Raw genomic sequence first — 15,585 nt, forward strand, 5'->3', positions numbered from 1 at the left:
TACATGAATATTCATCCACACGGAACACGTCCCTCTCTTCCCTTTGTATAAGTGCTGGATAGATATGATTTATTGTCAGTATTCATAAATTCATTTTATAATTTACATATCTGCCCCGCTTTTACTTCTACTTCAAGACAAAGTGATTATGGAATGGTTTTGGAGACGCTATCAGTTAAGTTGAAAAGAATGATGAAGAGGGAGGGATAGATTTCTTGGCGCTTATTAACTCAATTTTGGATGGCATTTATTAGAAAGAGGTCGAAACGGACAGTATTTCATGTGTAAACCCGAACTCTTTAAGAGGAGTGCCAAGCATGTGTTAGTTACAACACACTGAGTGCTCCCCGATATGTCTCATCCCATTGCAACTTGAGGTTATTTCAGGACAGTAAAATGAAACATGAGGATTTAAAAAAAATTAAAAGTGAATTATTGCCCATTTCCTTCAGTGTCTCAATACTGGGTTAGAAGCCCTGATGCTCTTGGCAGAAAGTTAGTCTTTACGATCAATAGGATTCCTGTGGGTGTGACTCCTGTCGAGCTTTCCTAAAGAGCAAGTGATGCCTGTTAACCTATTGGAAAATGTGGGCATCGACACACTTAAACACTCAAAATATGTAGATTCTGACTTAGGAAAACAACATCACTCGGTACAGTCTCAGTTCTTGGGAAAACATACAAAGGCATGCGGGTAAAAATAAAAAAGCTGGCTAAAAAGTAGCATATTAGGGTCTTAGAGAGAGTATTCAGCAATTAAGAGCACCAGCTGCTTTTGCATAGAACCAAGCTTAGTTCCCAGCTCACAGCCACTTGTAGCTTCAGTCGCAGTGATCCAGCACCCTCTTCCGGCCTCCACAAGCATTGCATGCATGTTGAACACGTTCTCATATTCAGAGAAAGCACTCATACAAGTAATGTTCTTTTTTAAAATAAATATTTTTTAAATAGCATTTTAGCTGGATGTGGTGGTGCAGTAGCTGCAGTACTCAGGATTCTGAGGCAGGGGAGTCTTTACAAGCTCAAGTCCAGACAGCTTACGGTACATACTGAATTTGAGGCCAGCCTGGGCTACATAGCAAGACCCTGTCTTAAACTCCACCACCACCAAGGTTTTTTATGTCCAGCTGTGCTACCAATGACACTTACATTATTAACATCTCTCTGATGCCCCGCACTGGCTAGCTATCATGGAACAAAATCAGCCTAAAAATAGAACGGCAAAGGATTTACAGACTTCACTTTCAAGTTTGTTTCTATTCATTGAAAAAATGTCAGATATTTACTATTAAAACACAGACGCACTTCAAAGCCACTCATAAATCATGTCTTATAAAACCCCCAGAAAGGGGTGCTGCTGAGAGCCTGAGCATAGGAGATGTGCGGACTCCACCACACTCCTTATAGAGTGACCCCATTTTCAGCTGTGTTCAGGAAACTCATAATGTTCAGGCCTCCTACTTAAAAAGACATTAAACAATGTAGACTATTTGGAACAATTATGAAGACTTATTACTAAAACTAGATCATAATGAATGAATAGAAAGTAACCATAGTCAGTTCTCTGCATACAGCAATTTTAATATTTTATTTAAATAATATTTGTGATATGCATGAGATATTATTCATAGGCTCTGTTTCCCTCATTTTGCCCTGAAGTTCTGTGCTACGGGGGTCAAGTGTTTTGTCTCCTGATCCTGACTTCCGAAGAGTCACTGAGAAACAAGGTCTGGGTGACATACTGAACCTTGCACCGTGTATTTGTCTGTCAGAGTCTGAGATGGGAATCTTTGTCAACTTGAGGAAGCAGGGAGGTTGGGGAAGGAAAGTGTGTCGGTAGAGTCTGGTCCCACAGGCTGCTATGAGGGCTGTTGCAGATCCATCACTATAGCCCCAGAGCAGTCAGTCTGTCCTGAGCGGCAGGCATCGCTGGAGAGAAGGGTGCAACTTCCACACATTTTCCGAAAGGGAGATTGTAGGCCAAGGGTGGTTTTCTAATCCTCAGGAACTTCCAGTAGAACCTGCAGGGGAGGCCACTGGTCAGGAAAGGGAGTCAGGATAGATCTCTACCAAGAGGTTATCAACAAAATTCTTTTGTTTATTTGTTTTATTGTTTTTATTGAGGTATATATTTTTGAACCCCGCCCTCTCCCCCCCAAAAAAAATAACAGAAAGAAAAAAGAAAAAAGCAGTTTGTAAAACCAAGGATTTAAGGGAAGGAACATACTTCTGAAGCAAACACCCTGGGAATTTTCTTAAAGCCAAGTGTGAACTTTAATAAAAACCAAACATGAGCCAAGTGAACAACAAATACATTCTCACTGTGGCTTTGCCCCAATTCATCAAACAGCTCTCAGGAGGCAACAAGATGGCTTAGTAGTCAAAGACGCTTGCCTCTTCTGATGGCCTGAGTTCAGTCTGCAGAACCCACAAGGGAGGAGAAAACCACTCTCGGAAGTTGACCTCTGACTTCCGTGCGCACTACACACGCTGTGGAACATTCACAAGTCATGCACACTAAACAAATTAATAAACGTAAAAAAATGAGAGGGTGAAAAAAGGAAAAGAAGGAAAGATCTTAAGGACGTCACTTTTAACATGACATTTTCCATTTTTCCTGAAATGATTTACATTAATTCAACATAAAGTCCCAGAAATATACTCAACAGCCAACCAATACAGTTATTCTTTATTTCAAATATATGTAAATTGTATATAAGTTTAAGATGAATCCAAGGTTAAACTAAGCAACAATAAATGCAAAACACCAAATTATAGACATTCATACCGTCACCTTTACAATGTCAGTAAAGCACATGCATGTGCAAGTTCTTAGAGACTAATATAAAAAAATTGTGTCCCCTACTTAAAATCTCTACTAAACTCAGACTAGATTCTTTGTCACTGTTATTTCACCAGTGAAGACATCAATAAATAACTCCTTTTGGTGTTGAGTTAAATGGTGAAGTGGGGAAAGAAATTCCTATCTAATTTTTAATTTTCTTCTTTTCTTATGGACATCCTCTACTCTACTGAAAATGGCTAATTAGGCCTATTTCCTAGATTTTGTGTTTTGGTTTCCTTTCCTGTAACTAAAAACACCCTGGCCAAGCAATTTAAGGAAGGGATGGTTTATTTTTGACTTACAGTTCCAGGAGAATGTAGTCCATCATGGCAGGGCAGGTAGTGCCATGGGAAGACAGCAGGTCACATTGCATGGAGGTAAGGAAATAGGGTGAACAAGAAAGTGGGGATAGACTGTAAGATCTCAAAGCTGCCTCCCATCCCCTCCCCTTCACCTTGTCCAGCAAGGCTCTACCTCCTAAACTCAAACAGGGACACCTGCAACCAGTGTTGAAGCCTATGAGCCTCTGCAGGGCATTTCTCACTGAAGCTACCACTTGGGAAATGGTCTCCTTATGACAGGAAAGTCACACAAATCTATAAATTACACTGGGTCAGATGGTTAGGTTCAGCGCCATGAAGGTGACCATCTCAGATTCATAACTGAGTGCAATCTGTAGGACCAGAGGCCCAAGAACCATTTTTGCTGACACTTCTGTGGGTTCTGTTGGGTGTGTAGTAATATGAGCGGCGGGGCTGCATCCCCAGCACCCCGGCAGCCTGGCTAGCTTATGCTCCGAAATAACAACACACAAACTGTATTCATTTAAACACTGCTTGGCCCTTTAGCTCTAGCCCTTACAGGCTAATTCTCACATCCCGATCAACCCATCTCTAATAATCTGTGAGCACCGGTCTTACCTGGAAAGGTTCAGCATGTCTAACCTGGTGGCTTGCTTCATCGCATGCGTCTGCCACGGAGAGCGGAGCATGGCATCTCTCTGAGGCGTCTGCTCCCGAGAGGAGAGCTGTGGAGTCTGAGCTCACTTCCTCTTCCTCCCAGCATTCTGTCCTGTTTACTCCTCCCACCTATGTTTTAACCTATGAGGGCAAAGCAGTTTCTTTATTGCTTAACCAATGAAATCAACAGATTGATATATGACACTCCCACATCACTTCCCCTTTTTCTGTTTAAACAAAAAAAGGAAGACTTTAACTTTAACATAGCAAAATTACATATAACAAAACAGTTTTCAAGCAAGAATTACAGTTACAATATTTATATCTATTTTATCTTTTATCATAACAATGGAAAACTATAACTATAACTAACTATTCTTAACTCCATCAAAGACTCCAGAAAGATACAATACTACCTAAGCAAACAAGAAAAAAGCAACTTTTAAAACTCTAGAAATGACAGAGACATCTCGCTGCCTGGACAGTCACCCAAAGTTCCTCTGTACTGTTGGGGCATCCATCTTCAGCCTTCAGGCCCATGGTATCCAGCAGACATTTCCATAAAGCAGGAAAATTCAAAGTCAGTTCAGTCACTATCTGTTGTGTCCTGCAGAATGTCTCGCAGACTCTTTCATGAATCAGGAACCCCGAAAGATCATCTCACCTTAGGCAAGTTCAGTAGTCCTCTCTCTGTGGGTTCTCTGTGTCCAGTTTATGCAATAGTCCAGGCAAGAGCAGTTTCTTGCCCAAATGGCTATCAAACTCCATAAAGATCCTCTTCGATGCCCATCTTCTTCCTGAAGTAGATTGGTGCTGCCAGGAGCAGAGTGTCTCATTGTCATGAAAAAGTCCTAAGTTATTAAAACATTTAAAATGCCATATTCTATAATCTTTGAAAAATATGAAGAATGCCTATCTTAAATATATCTACGCACATCTAGAAAATATTAACTAACATGACTACAAACTTGACTATTATTTATGATTATCCATCAACAACCTATATTTCCTAATTATACATTACATTTTAATAATGAACTACACAATCACAATACCTTAATCAATATCAGAAATACATATACATATAACAAAATTGACCATAAATCTCTATCAATAAAGAAAAATCTATACTAATGCAAATTATTCATACCTATATCATATCCCCCTTTAAATGTAAAAGAACATTTATAAACATTTTTGGGGAATATGGGCGCAGTTATTTCTCTCCAAACTGCTTCCTGCTGAATGGGGGCGTCGTTAATTAGGTCTTTCATGGTATAACCTGTGTGCTAATTTCATCTCAGTTGGCAGTTGAATGAAGCAATTTTCTGGAGATGTTCACAACAACCCTTCAGGAGGGCGTGGTCCATCCTACCATATCGGGATAAATGCAATCCACAAGGTCTGATCCTCTGTGAAAACAAAAGAAGAAACTCCTTTCCAAAGCATCATGTCCTTAGATCCAAATTTCAAAGTCAAGGCATCAAAATATCTATGTTGGATTAGTTCAGCAGCATTTATAAATAAATATCTTTTAGCATCTGTTGCTCCTTCCTCTGCATTTAAATAATTTAAAGAGAGCATAATAGCATACAGTATCAAAATTCTCTGTGTGTTTTCCATCTTTGTACAGCTTTGTTTTAACCTCTATCTCATTTATTTTTACTTTTAACTTTTTGCTTTTTGAGACAGGTTCTCTGTATCTTTGACCTGAAGTAACTCTGTAGACCAGGCTGTCTTTGAACTCTCAGAGATCCGCCTGTCTCTGCCTCCCAGGCATTTGGGATTAAAGGTGTACACTACTACACCTTGAACTCACAGAGATCTGTTTGTCTCTGCCTTCTAGGCACTGGGATTAAAGGCGTGTGCTACCACACCTTGAAGTCACAGAGGTCAATCTCCCTCTGCCTTCCAAGTGTTGGGAATAAAGGTGTGTACTACCACACACAACAACTCTCTTCCTTTTTTTTTCTTACTTTAAGAACTTAAACTTTTAGCTTGCACATATTTTTAACACACAGTAAACCATTTAGAAATTTTCTTTGTCTTTGAATCTCTCTTTACTGTATATCTCTCTTTTTCTGACCACAAGAGCCTTTAATTTACCAAACAATATCAGTAGGATTAAAGGTGTGGCTTTGCCGGCTAGATGTAGCCCATTCCTTAGCTTTCCAGCCTCATGGCTGAGGTATTGGCTGTAGCCATGTTTACTGCCACAACTCTATGGCATTTCAAGGTCCCTGCCAGCAAGCGAGCTTCAGCAGCCTGTGCTTGCAAACCGCACAAACCGCCTGCATAAAAGAGTCAGAGTTTGCCCTGGCAGGACAGCCCAGAAAGCTGGCATTTTTAAACGGTGCAGCTTTTTTCCTGCTACGGCTGAAAACCGAAAAGCATGTGTTCAGCTTTTCGTCAACACCATTTAAGTGTTTCGTGGCAGGACCTCTTAATGAGCTGCAGGGTTTTGCAGCTCAAGCTGAGTCAGGAAGCCTCTATTAAATTGCAGCTACCAAGAAAACATGCTCTTCTCTTTCCCAAGCTTTCTCAGGCTTTCAGTGGATTCAGTTGTCCACACATCTGGGCGCCAATCTGTAGTAATAGGGGCGGCAGGGCTGCGTTCCCAGCACCCCGGCCACCTGCTCAGCTAGCTTATGCTCCAAAATAACAACACACAAACTGTATTCATTTAAACACTGCTTGGCCCTTTAGCTCTAGCCCTTACTGGCTAATTCTGATATCCCGATCAACCCATCTCTAATGATCTGTGAGAACCGGTCTTACCGGGAAGATTCTAGCCTAGTCCATCCTGGATCAGAGCTTCATGGCGTGTGTCTGCCCGGGAGCACGGAGCATGGTATCTCTCTGAGGCATCTGCTCCCAAGAGGAGAGCTGTGGAGTCTGAGCTCACTTCCTCTTCCTCCCAGCATTCTGTCCTGTTTACTCCTCCCACCTATGAGGGCAAGCAGTTTCTTTATTGCTTAACCAATGAAATTAACAGATTGATATATGACACTCCCACATCAACTGAGTGCAATCTGTAGGACCAGAGGCCCAAGAACCATTTTTGCTGACACTTCTGTGGGTTCTGTTGGGTGTGAGCTGCACCCTTTGGCTTACCAGGGCCAGGACATGTACCTGCCTGACTGGTGGTCCTTCAGACAAATTCTCAGTCCTAGATGTGTAAGCCAGAGGGCTCTTTTTTCTTTGACCTATAACTTTTAGAAAAACTGTACATGTAGTAAGTGAAAATAGTTGCTTTTCAAATTTCGTATACTACAGGATGTGGAGCTAGAGACGTGATTAGAACATTAGTTGGTAGAACACTCGCCTAGCAAGCTTGTCCTGAGCTCTGTTTTCAACACTGCCTAAATCTGTTGTGATGGTGTACACCTGGAACCCCAAAATGTGGGAAGTAAAGGTTGGTGGGTCAAAAGCTCAAGGTCACCCTCAGCTATGTAGTAGGTTTGAGTCCAGCTGCAGATAAAACAGACCCTGTCCCCAGAACAGCATGCAAATATAGAATAGAAGTGAAAAAGAAGAGAGAAAATTGCACTCTCAAACATTCTGTTGAGAGCCTCTTCACCCAAGCGCACCAGGGATTCTGAACTGCAGTGTCTATGGGATAATTGTCGCCAGACATTTTGACCTCTTGATTTCAATGTCATTTCTAAGAAGTATCTCTAGAATGGTCTCACTACAAAGCACTGCATAAGCTGTTCAAACATTATTAAACCTACAAGAAACATGACTTGATTTTTATATAACTTAGGAAAAACATCTTCTCACCACCAAAAATTTAAGTTAAGTGAAAAGAAAGTTTAACTAAATTCATCACTTTCCAGTTCATGATTTTGAAAGGATGCATGCGGTCCAAAAATAGCACATTAACAGGGCTTTGAGGGAGCCTGCAGAGGTGATAGGTGGAGCCTACAAACCGCCACTATTTTAGGAAGAGCTTAGAGGAGAAGCCACAGTCACCTCTGTTTATCTCCTGTCTTTTGTAGTTTCGGGAACCATTAGAGGCTTAGACAGAATCAGTAACCTGTGTAAAGCTAAGCAGTCCAGATTGCTTCCACTGCCAAGGTTTCATAGCACACATTAGCTGTGCAGGACTCAAAGAGTAACACTAGTGGGTGCCATCCCTGCCCCATCTCTCTAGCAGCCAGAGATCTGGGCCAGACGTAGCTCTTATTAGATATTGTGTCATAGCAATAAGAGAAGCAACTATTATAAAGATGACCAGAAAGGAGACACCTAGAAAATGTATGACAGAGATTCAAACTAAAATTGTACAATTTACTATTGTCCTATCCTGGGAGAAGAGACACGTGCAGTCTGGTCTTTGGAGTTGTCTCATTCTAAAAACCTTTTAGTGCACAAATAAAAATAAATGCTTCTGACTTCTTGAGAGCACCACAATATAAGCAACTTATTCATTTTTTCTCTGAGGCTACTTTTAGAAATGACAGACCGGCTGGTAGCATATTCCCTAGACTGTGGTCTTTGGGGGAAATAGAATATAAGAGCTAAAACTGCACCTGGTTTTGGCAGTTGTATGATTATGTTTTTAATTTAGCAATTGTTCCAGGAATCCCATTGCAGTCTCACAGATAATCACCTGAGAAGCTCAAAGGGATGTTTCCACCACTGTGTATTTCTTAGTGAAAATTTTGAGCTGAGAACAGTTTCCTCTGGTATTTTCTCAGTGGTCATGCTATGTCTGAGACGGCTGGTTCTAGCTCAGAGTTTGAGAGCCCCATCTTGTGCGGCAGGAGAGTACGACAGAGAAAGAGAAAGTGAGGTTCGTGGTCGTATTGCATCTTTAGTCCAGAAGCAATGAGAAATGAATTCTGGCATTCAGCTAGCTTCCTACTTTCTCTTTTCTTTTCATTTTATTCTTTCTGGAACTGACTTATGGAGTGGAGTCTTGTTTTCTCAGTTAACCTCTCTGGAAACACTCTCACAGATAGGCCTAGGGGTGTGTCTCCAAATGATCCTCATTCCAGTCAACTTTGCATGAAAGATTGATCATTTATTGGTCTGTTTGTTGTGTTGTCTATGCACACCTGCACAAGTGTGTGTGCACTGTGGCACACACGTGGAGGTCAGAGAACAATCTTAGAAGTTGGGTCTCTCATTCTACCATGTGAGTCCAGGGATCAAACTCAGGTTATGGACCTGATGGCGACACCTTCACCAGCTGAGCCATCACGCTGGTTCCCATCACAACCTTTTATGAGTATTAAACTTCACCGTTTGGGGAGAAGCACACTATTCAGCTGCTGTTGCCCTTCCTTCTTTCTCTTCCCTTTCCATTTTTTCCATCCCCTATCTTGGTCTCCTCTCTTTTTAGTTTCTACATATATACATATATATATATGTATGTATATATATTAATTTATTTATTTATTTATTTATTTATTTATTAAAGATTTCTGCCTCCTCCCTGCCACCGCCTCCCATTTCCCTCCCCCTCCCCCACTCAAGTCCCCCTCCCTTGTCAGCCCGAAGAGCAATCAGGGTTCCCTGCCCTGTGGGAAGTTCTTCTTAGTTTCTAATGGCGATGGAACAAAAATCTTTTCTTGTTCCACATAAATTCTTCTGTTACTAAGGCAGCAGATTGTTCAAAGTCTAAGACCTGACACATAACAATTAAACTTTAAGAGAGTTCATCATCACACAATATCATGCTGTCTTTGTTTTTGGAGTGCCCATTACAGCCATTACAGAGGCTGTACTGCAGAGTGATCTAACATTGCTTCTAGAAGCCTTGATGTAAGTAAATCTAGGTTGCCTGCTTCGTGGAGGAAGCTAGTACTTAATCCTTCTCTGGTGAGAAAGCAGTGTCCCCTGCAACACTATAAAACATCCAGTTCATTTGCTTCTTTAATGAGTCATTTTCCCTCTGGAAACTCTCTCTGAACTTTCATACTTACAGGAATACATGAAAGACTATATTCTAAAATACTTGATGTAAAAATAAAATATTCTGAATTGTAACATATATAATTTTTACTTGTGATATGGCCTTCTTAGAAACCATTTCCAAGTAGTAACTAAAGATAATACTTTAGGGAATTTTAAAAAGAGGTATTTCATGCATTGAGGTTGCAGGGACCTTAAGGCTAGTTCTATTTTTGTGTCTACGTTGACAATAGCTGAGATTGTCACAGTCATTCACCTTCATCATTAAGAAAACCATACAAAGTTCCGTTCTTCTCAAAGTTAGAATGTGAAGTGCTGGCCTTGCAGACTTAACTTGGTAACTCCTTGGATGGTATTCAGAGGCTAGATAACCAGAATAGGTCAGATCTTAACACTGATGCTTTCATAACCCTGTTTATGGATGCTTCGTGAAGATCATATAACTGCAAATAGACAAATTTTAATACAGGACAGAAATGTAGAGGCTGGAAAGATGTCTTAGTGATTAAGATCACATACTGCTTGCAGAGGACCCAAGTTCAGGCCCCAGCTTCCATATCAGGTGCCTCACAATCACCTGCAACTCTAGCTCCAGGAAGATCTGATACTCCAAGCCTCTGAGAACTCTTGAACTCGTGTGAACATACCGCATTCAGACAGACACACACACACACATAATTAAAACTACATGACAACAGGTCATGTCAAGTAGAGCAGCCAGCGGGCCCTAACAGGATTAGCAATGTCAAACATCTATAGCGGTCTCTGATACATGACTCTTTGCAATCTATGTAAATATTACATGCACCCAAATGTTAATATCTACAAAGAACAAGGATTCTGTCTTTGGAAATAACTTTGTAGCACCCATGGTGCTCTGCTCTGAGACATCATTTAGCATCTAGGAGGAGTACCAAGTTAAACCATGCGTCTGAGTCATTAAGGAACCATGGAGAAATCATTAGGTGAGAGACATTAGTCAAACGTAGTCAGAGATGCCATAAGCTACAGAAGAGTCTGTCAGGCAAATGAAGAGCTGACAATTCTGTCTTGGAACAACAATGAAAAGAGCTTCCGGAAGTCATCAAGAGCTGGAAAGCTCCCCAGATGGAACCTAGGTCCTTTATGGTCAATAGCCAGTGATAGAAGCCATTGTCACAATGAGCCACCACAAGGAGTCCACAGATGAGGCAAGAAGAACTTTCCAGCACGCCTTTCCGACATAAGAGAAGCTAATCCCTTTACCTGTGGGATTCAAGTAAAGATGGCAAATGTTGGTTAATATGCTCACTGAGAGGAGTAACTTTTGGCCAGCAAATCTAGGAATGTTCTCAAAGTGGGATTTGTTGGATATAAGATATTCAAATGTAGCTCAGCCTTAAGACCTTCAAAAACTATAGCATTAGTTATTGATCATCTATGGAATTTTCTGCTGTCCCGTGGGTTCTATATGCATCCGCCCACTTAAGACATCTCTCTCTTTGTGCCATTTCATATACATTTCACTAGTGAAGAAACATTATGTATCTAAAAATGTACTTGCCAGTTTTTAAACGTTACACACAGAAGGCTAACACCAGAGCAGTGTTGGCTATAGCTACAGTATGCCAGACAGAAAATATGATTCCCCAAATGTGACCACACTCTAATTTCCAGAACCCATTAACATAGCATGTTATATAGCAAAGGGGACTTTGAATACGCCATGGCTAGGAACCTTGAGCTAGGACTACCCTAGGTTATCCAGATGAGTCCTTGGAGGTGGGAAACCTCCCCTGGCTGTGGTAGGAGGAAGGGATGGTCTGTGCTGTCTTTGAAGAAAGGAGCAAGGAGGAGGCTATCACCCAAGAGTCTGCACATCCCTAGAAGCTGTTCTAGAAAGGAAGAGAAAGTGAGTTCTCAACAAGAGGACCCTTCGTAGTATACAGTTCTACATGTGCCTTCGCTCTGAAACCATGACAGCCAGGTCAGAACTCCAACACTGTGAGGTGGTCAGCTTGGCAGTGTTTTCAGTCACTGAATCTGTGGAGATTTGTTACAGCTGCAGTCAAAAGTCAAATACATATTGCTCAATACAGAAGAGATGTGGGGTGATGGGGAAGGGTCCCTTCCTGGGGTGAGATGCATGTGGCTGTAGCTTCAGATGCCGGGATATTGGTGTACTTTCTGATGCATTGTTTGATAGTTTGCAGCATATCTTCATGTCTCCTCACATGTCAGGATCTGAACATGCCCAAATCCCCCCACCCCAAGTTGCTAAAACACCAACCGAATGGCTTGCTGTATTCCATATGATATGATTTTTTTTTACCAGAAGGAATATTATTCGTGTAATTTTTAATACAAAAGTCTGATGACTCCCCGCTGTCAAAATACTCTCTCAAGTCTCAGAACAAAGGGAGTTATTGAAAGAGGACATGTTGTCACTGTTTTCATCTCCAATCGACCCCACTAGCATGGAGGCTCAGAGAGGCTTGGATTTATTTACAGTCTTTTCCAAACACTGGAGAACTGAGACACTGGGATCCTGAGGCAGTCCTGGGGCAACACCACACAAATACAAATAATAATACAAATACAAAACTGGTGTCACAAGGCACCCTCATGGATCACTGCTTTCCCTAACATGGCCATGTGCTGGGAATAGGACACACAGAGAGAAGGGAGCGACAGCAATGGAAGCGTCTTAGTCCATGAAAAGGATTGGCTGGAAATAAATAGCAAAGCTTTAGGAAACAGCAATAACAGCCTTAGAAAGCTCAGGCCACTGTAAAAGTCAGCTTGACAGCAAACTCACAGAACAGTGATGGAATCGTGCAGTCGCGATGCTGCTTCTGATATTAAGCATGTCGCAGATGCCAACCTCATGTCTCCAGGCAGCCAGGCTGTGCGCTGTGAGAGCCCCAGTGTTGTGGATGTGGATGTATAGCTTGGCCCCTGTGGTTTGGATTTATGCAAACCTTATTAAACTGTCGCTGCATGGGAAGCCGAATAGAGGCGATCAGGGTCACCTGAGTGGCAGTCGCTGGAGGCAACCAGAGACTAGGGGCTTGTTTGGGACAATACCGTCATTCTGCCTGTCACAGCACGGTAGGAAAGAGGGAGGCTTCCAAAGGGTGCTAACTAAAATCAGTAGCAGTCCCCTGGGTAGATGGTACATGCAAGCTGCCAGACCGAGGAAGGGTTGACTGCAGGGTCTGTGCTTGTCCTCACAACGTAGATGCCCACTGTGATCAGAGAAGCCGGCACTGCGTTTCATCCTCCTGTCTTTTCCACCAAAATATTCCATTTTACAACTAAATTTGACAAAGCTGTTTTTGCTTTGGTTGAGGGCTTTGTTTGCTTAGTTAGTTGGTTTGATTCATCTTTTATTAGTTTGTTTGCTTGCTCACTATTGAGACAAAGTCTCACACTGCACCCCAGACTGCCAGGAACTCACTATGTAGCCCTACTTGTCTCAAATTCACATCAATCCTCCTGCCTCGGCCTCCTGATTACTGGGATTGCAGCCTGTACCAGTAGTTATAGCAAATTCAGAATTTATACAAAAAGGTATTTCTATTGATGGCTGTGAGGTTGGTATGTAAACTGCAATTGTACTTTATAAAAGACAGGGTAATCTTCATATTAAATGTGCTTTTTCTTAGACTTGACTGTAGAGCAATTGTAGTTAAATACTATAACCCTTGTAAAACTTATTTGTGTAAACTGTGATTTTTTTTTAAAGCTGTTTTTACTGTTTTCTATATGAATGGAAATGTATTTAAGTGCACCTACTTGTTGGGGATAAACTCCTAACCTATGTCACTTCTGACTTATAGGGTATCTTTGTTACTAGGGTTCAGCCTGATGGACCAGCATCCAACCTACTACAGCCTGGGGATAAGATCCTTCAGGTAAGACGAACAAAAACTGGCATGCCAATATCGGGGTACAGGACTTGAACCAAACTCTGACAATAAATGTCGCCTACTTGTCACAGTGGGGTTAAAGCCCCATCTGCCATGAGTAGTGTCTGTCATGGCCATGCCAATTAGTAAACGCTCTTCCATTTTAGTTGAATAATAACAATTCCCAAAACTAAAGTAATTTGGTGCCTAGAACCAAAGTAACTTATTCTAGATTCTTGCCCTAGATTTCAACCCCGTAACTGATTCTACAAACAGGCCCCAGGGTAACAGAATCCCTCACCTGTTTAACAAGGGTCCAGCACTCTACCATGCGGGCCCGAACTCTCCTCAGAGCCCCATCGTGCTGCTGTCTGTGGCCTTAACAGTCCTTCTAGCAAGCCTTTTACCCAAAAGGACAGTCCACCTCAGTTCCCAAACCCAAAACCTTTTACTGAATGCCTGACAAGATCTCAGTATGTGGCAGTATCCTGTACATTACTGTTGCACTGAGTGGAGTTACACAGTAATCCAGGAGTGTCCATACATGTAAACACATGAGCTTGCGTGGTTACAAACTAAAAGTAGGCATGATTGCCTGTGCGGGGCGTCTGTGTGACTTTACATGAGTTCACAAGAGTGAACGTATTTCTCTGTTTGAAGACTGCAACACACGGTTGTCGCTCTCTTCTCTCCTGTCCAAAACACAAGTTCAGCTTTTTGGTTTCATTTCGTTTGGTTTGGTTTGATTTTGGGTTTTTTGAGACAGGGTTTCTCTGTAGCTTTGGAGCCTGTCCTGGAACTAACTCTTATAGACCAGGCTGGCCTCGAACTCACGGAGATCCACCTGCCTCTGCCTCCCGAGTGCTGGGATTATAGGAGTGCGCCACCACCGCCTGGCTCATGAGTAAGTTTTTAAATGTCATGTGGAAAAATGCTTTCTCAAACTTAAAGCTGTACCTATAATCAGGACAGAATCACTGCATTAAACAGTTAAACGTGCACTTGGTTTAAAATTATCCATCTGATTCTCTTTTCCTTCTCCCCAAATTTAACTGCCATATAAGAGGTGTTTAATTATCTCCCACACTATGGGAAAGACCTTTAAGGAGACCCAGTGTGCTCAAAATTAAATGATTTAGCAGAAATTCTCATTATATAAATGATGGAACTGCCTTAAATTGCTAGTGCTTGGCTCAGGCACCCTGAGAACAAGGCATGGGGGAAAGGGAACTTGGTCCTCAGCTCTGTGCCAGTCCCCTGCCCTCCTCCTCTTCCCCCACTGAACTTCAAAGGAATCTCAGAATTTGAAGAAAAAAAAAAGGTGTAGCCAATTAATTTCTGATCTCTGAGCTAAGAGGGTGGCAGACTGGGTAGATTCACCTTCTACAGCTTCAGACCAGGTGACTGACAGGCAGACTGGGTAGATTCACCTTCTACAGCTTCAGACCTGGTGACAGGCAGACTGGGTAGATTCACCTTCTACAGCTTCAGACCTGGTGACAGGCAGACTGGGTAGATTCACCTTCTACAGCTTCAGACCTGGTGACAGGCAGACTGGGTAGATTCACCTTCTACAGCTTCAGACCAGGTGATGGGGGCAGAATGGGCAGATTCACCTTCTACAGCTTCAGACGAGGTGACAGGCTTCCCCTACCCATTCCCAAGTTAGAAAAATGACTTGTCGTCTGCTCAGGTTAAAAAGGAAGAACCACCTCCTTCCGTGGAAAAGAAGATGCTCATGTCTCCTAATGGGATGAGCATGTGTTCTTTCTTGTGAAATTCTGACAGCCATATGCGGGGCAGGAGGAAAAATGTGTGGCATTTCGAATCCCAAGATTTACACCCCGGCTGCCAAGTACACAAAGTGGGCTCCTAGAATAAGAAGTGGGAAGGAATTATGAGTCAGTGAGCTAGAGGCAAGAGCGTGGCTAAATCTCTCCTCTCCACCAACCACATCAGAGGTGTGACA

At 42.1% G+C, this 15,585-nt stretch overlaps 1 protein-coding gene across 6 annotated transcripts in view; it reads left to right on the forward strand.

Moving 5' to 3' along the window:
• Lrrc7 (leucine rich repeat containing 7) overlaps positions 1–15,585 on the forward strand; it is a 417,668-nt gene that overhangs the window by 379,116 nt on the left and 22,967 nt on the right. For 5 of the 6 annotated variants that reach the window (XM_041664566.1, XM_041664138.1, XM_041664325.1 and 2 more), the window contains one exon: positions 13,548–13,622. In XM_041664566.1, coding sequence (XP_041520500.1) covers positions 13,548–13,622 — 75 coding nt within the window. The remainder of the gene's footprint in view (positions 1–13,547; positions 13,623–15,585) is intronic. The other variant, XM_041664412.1, reaches the window with a different exon arrangement.

This window comes from Microtus oregoni, unplaced genomic scaffold (genome assembly GCF_018167655.1).
Source record: "Microtus oregoni isolate MIOR12 unplaced genomic scaffold, Mior012 000000F_ref0000247, whole genome shotgun sequence".
In the NCBI taxonomy this organism is placed as follows: Eukaryota; Metazoa; Chordata; class Mammalia; order Rodentia; family Cricetidae; genus Microtus; species Microtus oregoni.